The sequence below is a fragment of the Limulus polyphemus genome, unplaced genomic scaffold (assembly GCF_000517525.1).
Source record: "Limulus polyphemus unplaced genomic scaffold, Limulus_polyphemus-2.1.2 Scaffold1301, whole genome shotgun sequence".
NCBI lineage: Eukaryota > Metazoa > Arthropoda > Merostomata > Xiphosura > Limulidae > Limulus > Limulus polyphemus.
The window spans coordinates 60,126-67,973 of NW_013666911.1; the positions used below are offsets into that span (position 1 = coordinate 60,126).

General features: G+C 29.8%; 1 protein-coding gene across 3 annotated transcripts in view; it reads right to left on the minus strand.

The window, feature by feature from the left end:
- Nucleotides 1–7,848, minus strand: part of LOC106463014 (general vesicular transport factor p115-like) — an 88,020-nt gene that overhangs the window by 20,068 nt on the left and 60,104 nt on the right. For all 3 annotated transcript variants that reach the window (XM_013922979.2, XM_022390414.1, XM_022390415.1), the window contains exons 17-19: nucleotides 7,190–7,328; nucleotides 2,786–2,928; nucleotides 2,072–2,260 (exon numbers count right to left, since the gene is read on the minus strand). In XM_013922979.2, coding sequence (XP_013778433.1) covers nucleotides 2,072–2,260; nucleotides 2,786–2,928; nucleotides 7,190–7,328 — 471 coding nt within the window. The remainder of the gene's footprint in view (nucleotides 1–2,071; nucleotides 2,261–2,785; nucleotides 2,929–7,189; nucleotides 7,329–7,848) is intronic.

Below are 7,848 nucleotides of genomic sequence, written 5' to 3' on the forward strand. Positions count from 1 at the left end.
TAGTAGAGAGAGAGAGAGAGAGAGAGAGAGAGAGAGAGAGAGAGAGAGATAACGAGGAGAGAGAGAGAGAGGGGGGGGGGAGTGAATCCAGAAGAAATGCATTAACATGGTAAGGACAGAGGAAGCAAAAACTAGACAGAATTGGGAAAAATGAAAGGTATGGGATAAGGCAGCCCAATAACCTGAGAGCGAGGAGACCAAAGACCCTTGATCAAAAGGCCATATGAGAAACTCTGTCACTTGAGCCACAGTAGGTTGGTCAGCGAGGAATCCCTGAGTCACAGACCAACTGCAGAAAACTTTCCATTTGTGCTGATACACCTCCACAGAAGAAGGACATATGGAACGAACTAAAAGGAAAGATACTCGATGGGAGAAACCTGATCTCCTCGCCAACAACTGAATAAAAGCCAGGCGTGAAGACAAAGGACAAGAATGGCTGGATGTTGAACTGGTGACTGAGGTTGATGAAGAAGGGAGGGAGACAAAGGAAGAGGTACTGGAGGGAAAAAGTTGCAGTTGTTGTAATCATGGAAACCACAGTTGATCTGGCTAATAAGGAGTAATCAGAAAGACTTGACAGGGAGTGGTATGTATGAGAGTTCACTCAATGAAGTAATCGGATAGGAGGATAAACATTAAGGAATTTGTGGGACCAATCCTGGCTGAAAGCATCAACAGCCAGGTCCAGAGAATGGGGTACCAGGGACCAAAAGAGGGGTACTTATGACTGAGGTATATGGGAAATGTATCCATGTGTAACATGCACAAAGCAAACAATGTCCTGTAACTGTTATGATTTAACTGATTTTCTAATTAAGACAAGAGGGGCTTAAAATAATTTGCTTAGCTCCTTGATCTGAACACCGAGAGATGAACTTTCAAAGTAAAAACAAAATTGACAATATCCTGTACTGAAAACAATGTAGCATTAAAACCATTTGACATATTAAAACCTTCTCTTGCAATTGGTTATAACTGATTTAATATAAAACACCAAAAAATTGTTGGTTATATGTGAAAGAGACAATGTAATAAGTAGGCATGGCAAGGGGGTTTGATTTTCAAGTTTATGACTGCAAACAAAGAAGACTGAAGTATATAAAAGTTAGACTTTGCCTTAGTAATATCTACATTATAATAAGTATAATTTATGATAACTTATGTCCTTTAGAGAAAGATGGTAAATAAATTAGAGAAGGGAAAGTCCCAAACAACAAATGTAATGCTTCTCATACTAGCGGAGATTGAGGATTTATTTAAATATTTACTAATAAAATTTAGAAATGAAAACTTATTATTATATTAAAACTAGACTTATTAACTACATTTTGAGGCCAAGTTTGTTCATTTACACTGATAATAAATTACTTTAATTAAACTTTGAATGTAACACTTTAACCTACCTGAAGTGAGAGGGTTAAGAGGAATGGGGAAGAAAAGAATCTGCAGTTAATGCAATTTTTATTATAAATTTTAGGCCTATTGGCATTAAACCATGACTTAAAACTAATCATTACTTTAGATTCTTTCAAAATTATCTCTTAAGTCATGTATAAATGTCAAAACGATATTTTTCCTTTTGACAAACTCTACTTATAACTCTACCAAATGATCTAAAATATATAATTTGCTTAAGCCAATAAGAAGTTCAAAAATAACTTTAATGTCACTTTGTATTACAAACAAGTTAAACCATATATTTTAGATTTTACTGCTGGTGCTTTGTGAGCTGCTCAATGAAACCCAAGTTTATATTATTAAAATGACTAGTTAGACCAAATAAACTAAAATAAAGCTCCTTATTGTACAATATATGGTTGCTTGAGTAGGATAAAAATAAGTCTATTTATACAAAATAGCTTGTTCACTATTCTGGATATGGTTAACTCTAATTACAATACAGAAACCTACAATAGAAAATGAGCAGAGTTTGAAACAACTAAATCATGGTATGATAATAGCTACTCTTTAATGTGGAAAATATAGAAAAAGTAGTATCCTCAAAAATGCTGAAATAATTGGTGGTTATAAATGAAAATTGTTCTTAAAACATTAAAATTACACAGACCTGTTTTTCTTCACTAATTTCTTTCTTTGTCTTAACTTCTTCTTCTAATCTGCTAATAGTCTGCTTAAGTTCTGTGATCTCTTGTCTTTGCTGCTCTATTGTTCCTATTAATTCTGAATCATTTACTAATGGCTCCTGTTTTTGAGCTTCTGCCTGTTTCTTTTCTTTCTGTTCTTCCAGTTCTTTCTTCTGTATCAACAAAAGATAGAGGGCAAATGAAAATAAGAAATACACTAGATGAAAGAACTATTCAATAATTGCAAAAGAGAATTTGAAATACTTGTGTATTTTTTTTCTTTGTTATTTATTACCTATCATTCAAATACTGACACTAAACACACTTGTTGCTTTATTTTGTTTGAACCGAGTCTAATATCAAAATCTTTTACTACATATATATATATATATATATATATATATATACCAAAAACTGCATAGTATTAAAAAAAACTATCACTGAATTTCCAAAATAAAAAATTTCAACTGGATTTAAGTCATTCTTCAAAATTTTAAATTACCATAAAATCCAATACAGAAATTACAAATGAGATGTCTAAATGGTTTAATAATAGAGCAAAATATAACAAAGACAGTTATTTACATTTTCATAAGAATCTCCGTCACATACACCAATTCTGCTCAATAAATTTTTTCAATTTTACTTTGACATTTACAGCAACAGTATTCAAAGTTTTATGCAGTTAAAAAACCAACCAGTTTTTCACAGGAATCTTTTTGTTCTTTAAGATTTTTTTCAAGATTTTCTAGCTGTTTCTGTAATTCTTCTTTCTCATGTTGGAGATTATTTATATCAGTACTGCTAGGACTTCCACTTCTTTCTGTTGATTGGGAGGCCACTGGAAAACAAAAAAATCAGTTTATTTCTAGAACTATTTCATAATTCAATAATAATTTTCATTCTCTACTATGATATTTTCCTAAATTGGCATTTTATATAATAATAAAATATGAGAGTTAGCTATGTGTTGTCGGTCTAGTTTGCTAAAGTAAAACTCATCACCAAGTTTTCTGGGCTAACGTGAAGTTGATTCTCAAAACTCCATATAAATTGAAGCATACTTTTCTAAGTAAACAGATAATGAGTAGCAAAATATAGAAACAATGAACATGTTTTTGTTTTATAAGTAAATATATGTATTAAGCAAAAATCATCAGTAAACATTCCGAACTGAAATCTGAACATTGAACAAATAAAGACAATTAAATATCAGATTAATCATTTATTATCCAAGAAACTAAGTTTATGAAGTACTCTGATACCTTGAACAACTACAAAGTCCTTTTTTTTCCCTTTTAAGTGCTGAGAAACTATCATACTGGCTAATAATATACATCGTGCATAAAAAAAAAAAAGCATCTTACTTAAGTTGGCAACTAGATACTAGAGACCTCTCACAACTAATATTTAGAATTGTGATGGAGAGAAAAAAGCTCTTTCAATTTTTGCATAACATTATTTTCATGTTTAACCATGATATTCACAACTAGAAAGCATAATCTGAAATAATAAGTTCATGAATGTAACATATTCCTAACACTTATGTACATTACCTGTTTGAGTATGTGAGGGATAACACCTCATTATAAATCTTTTATTTAAGAAGCATGTTAAAAAAATCCCTAATGACCTCTCTATAAACAGATTAAAAATACAAACAAAAATTAATTTCTTATCCCTACACAAATTCTGTTCAATAAGATTTTAAAATTCTATTTTGACATTGATGGCAACAGAATTCTAAACACTATGCAGTAAACAAATAAACCCATTTTTAATAAGAATCTTTTTGTTCTTGAAGATCTTTTTCAAGATTTTATAACTGTTTCTGTAATTCTTCTTTTTTTAGGATAAGTAACTTGGAATTTTTATATAAATTCTGCAGCCATTCCAGAGGCAAAAGTGGTACTATTAATTTTATTTTATGTTCTTAAATTTTTTTTTTCCACCGTACACTGAATGATTTTGCTACGGTACAAAACATAAGAGCTAAAATACAGTTTTACTGAAAAACAACTTTTATGTTCACTTAGGAGGTTCTACAGGTTATGCAAATGAAATATGAAAACTGTAAGACTAAAAAAGTTTTTTTCTTTTTAGCATGAAAATCATCTTTCACTCAGACTGATTCAAGAAATGCTTCATAGATTCAATACAAAGCTTTAGTAAAAATACTTTATTAAAATATCTGACTTTTTGTGAACAACAGACTTGTATTATTTACTAAAAGCTTGCCAAATTTTATAAAGATATACAGAGTAAATTCACAATTAGAGTAAACATTATTTCACATTGTGGGCTTGAGCAGCCACATCTTGCTCTCTAATTTATATATACTTTTAACTCTCTCAACATGGGATCGGTCAATTTGACCGACAATGTGACCTCTTTGTACTCGTTCAAAGTCTTTAGAGATTTGATACTACAAACTTTTAGTGTGTACATCTTCCCGAAGTTTGGTAGTCTTTCAGTAAACATTATAAGTCTTTCATATCCAAAAAATAATATATTTAGTGAATTATTTATAATAAACGAAAAAAAAAAAGATTTGTCCTTGAATATATCGAGTATTTGTCTTGAATAGTCAATGTCCAAAGTGATTTTCATGTTAAGATTAAAAATACTTTTCTTCATCTCAAAAAATCTCAAATTTCATTTGTGTAATCTCTAAAACCTCCTAAATACATTTCAAATATTTGTTTTCTGTAAAACTTTATATTTTATCTGTTATTTTCTCTACACTAACTCCATACACAGTTGGTGAATTCGACCAGACCACCAAAAAAAAATCTAAATTACCCTTTTTTCTTTCTAGAATGACTTCAAATGTAACATGAAACAACATTCATTTATCCCAAATTGATTTAAACTCGTATATATTTATTTATAATTAAATTTTATTGGTTTATTGCCCTTTGAACCATGTCTAACTACTAATTGTTCCATTATAAGTTGTAAATCACTTGGGAAAATGCAGCTCACATTATGCTATTGAATTACAATACCCACGAGCTACTCCGAGCTGCTCAAGTGTGTGCCTTGTGAAATATTTTTATTATATTATTATTACTAGCAGAAATACCCACCCTCCGAGCAGGCATAACTGCTATTTCCTGCGGAAGCCTACTGGACCTGTGGCCTTTTCTGATATTGTCTGACAGTTCTACAACAATTTACTCATACTTGACATTTGATAATGTTCACCATCCATGAGAAAAAGTATTTTATTGAAATTTTAGTTTACAAATGAGCTATAATCACAGCATTACATTACAAAGTAGATTTTATTGAAGTATTTCTGTGTAGATGCAGTTATCAATGAAAGTGCCTTGCTTTTCTGTTGCAACACTCATGAGAATTTCACGAAAGAAAAACAAATAATTTTAAGTTTTTTTTTATTGTTTTATATTTGAAACTTACTCCTTTTTGGTTGTAATTTTTATTGGTTAAATCTTAAAGTTACAACTTTTTGTGGAAATTTCAATTGTTTTATTTATTGCTCAGCTATAAAAATACTATCTACTTTTAAAAATGTTACCCAGTTATGGTTAGTGATGATCGGTGCAGTAGTTTCCGAGAACCAATCTCCACAAGCTCCATTATAATAAGATTATTTATTTTACCTAATCTAACCTTAACTAACCTAAAGAGATCCCTATTTTTACATTTTAATTACTTTTGTAACAATAAATAAAGAATAAACATGAAAAACAAGAAATGAAGTATTTACCCAATCTTCTTTTTTTTTTTTGCTGTTGGCTATCGATGACATTTATCCCTACTTTTTTATACTAATGGTAATAATGCACTGAATCATTTTTATTTAATTAAATAATGCACCAAGGAACATGCAATACATAGCCAATTTCCCTTAACTCTCAAAATTTTTCTGGCTTTCTAACTATGCAACAAGAGCCACTTCAAATTCCTCCAAGCTAGTTGTTAACTTTCCCACAGAAATTAAGTTTGTACTCTGAGTGAAATTGATGCTTATCTGTTCAGGACATAATGTTATATAATACGTCATTTGACAGATGAAAACTTTGACTCTCTATTGGTTATAGGTAATATATAATTAAATATAAGAGAGAACTATTAACAAATCCTGAAAGATAGGATGTGACAGGTGGGTGTGGCAGGATGGGACTGATTTTTTATTGGATAGCTCTGTAGAAAAAGAAAATTAAAGCTATAAAAAATTATGGTTTGTCTAAGCAATGACGATTTTATAGTGAGTAATTTATGTTTAATTTTGTACATTTTGGAGGGGTGGTGGATAAAATAGAGAAGAAAAGATGCCAAGAGAAAATGTGTCATGTGTGTGTCACACTAGGGGAAATTCAGAATTTTTTAACATATTGCCTTATAAAATTAAGAATTTAAAACTTATATACTATTAAAATATGGATTATTAGCTAAGATTTTATGCTATACTAATTGGTATAAGATAAACAAAAAATTGGGTTTGATAAAATTTTGAATGTAAAACACTAAAACCTTGTACAATGTTTTTTAAAAATCTGTTGTTACAAAACTGTTATTATTCTATATTTTTTTAAAAGAAACTATGCATAAAAGTGTTACAATTCATATTATCCTTTCTGCCAATAATGTAAAACAATAGCAGTTAAAAAAAATGCACAAAAGTGTTAGAATTCATATTATTCTTTTCAACATAAATATGCAACCAAAACTACAAATAACACACAAATACTTGCAGCTTTGTTTCATATACTGACAAATTTTGTCGATGTAGGGAAGTAGTTTAACGATTTCTACTCCCCAAACGAAAAATTATAATTCTGAGTGAAATCTTAATTAAGGTTAGTTGTATGGATTTTTTTTTTATTACTTATTCTAAGACAAATGTTAATAACATTTTAAATACAAAAATTTCAGTTATTGTTTCATTATGTTATTTACTTGAACTGGAAAGATCATTAAGAATTTTAAAATATGATGTAATTTGTCCTCATAAAAAAACAACATAATACCAGGTTGGACAAAGCTATTAATAAAAATGAACTATAATAATCTGATATGATGCTCAGAGTTATAGATGTATAATAATAATTTGAAACTAGTCAGGAAATCTCTACCTCGCTGTGCTTTCAACAATGCATTCTGATCTCGAAGCTGTTGTATTGTACTTGTCATTTCTTCAATATGAGATTGGGATTTCTCACTTTCACTCTTCAGCTCAGTGAATTCTTTCTGTAGTTCATTTAGTCTTTGGTCCTGTGGAACAATATGAATATTTATAAACTGTCCAACTTATTTTATATTACTGAAACAGTGTTAAATATTCAACAACAACTACAGGAAGCACTGCTATAAACTTCCCATTTAACAGTGAAAGTGAAAAAGAATAAAAATGTACAATAACTATAATCAAAAGAATAGCAACAACAACAAAAAAGACTGTTAACAAATTTACACTCAAGTTCAGAAATGTTAACTAAATAACCATGCTTGTATAAAAAAACACAAGCACAGAACTGGTCCAAAAAAGAAAACAGAATTAAGTATTTAATTTCAATTATGGCTATATATCCATGATTCCTTTACAAGTGTTATTCTGAGCTAGACAGCTGCTACCCATTTTACCTTTCTTTGTTCATATGGTTTATAATAGCTTTAACCCTTTCCAGATGGGTCACGGTTCAAAGGTCATGTCATTTTGTTTGTTGAATCGCATTCAAAATTTTATTGAACTACTATTTCATGAAGTTATGTCAATAAGAAGAGATAATTGTTT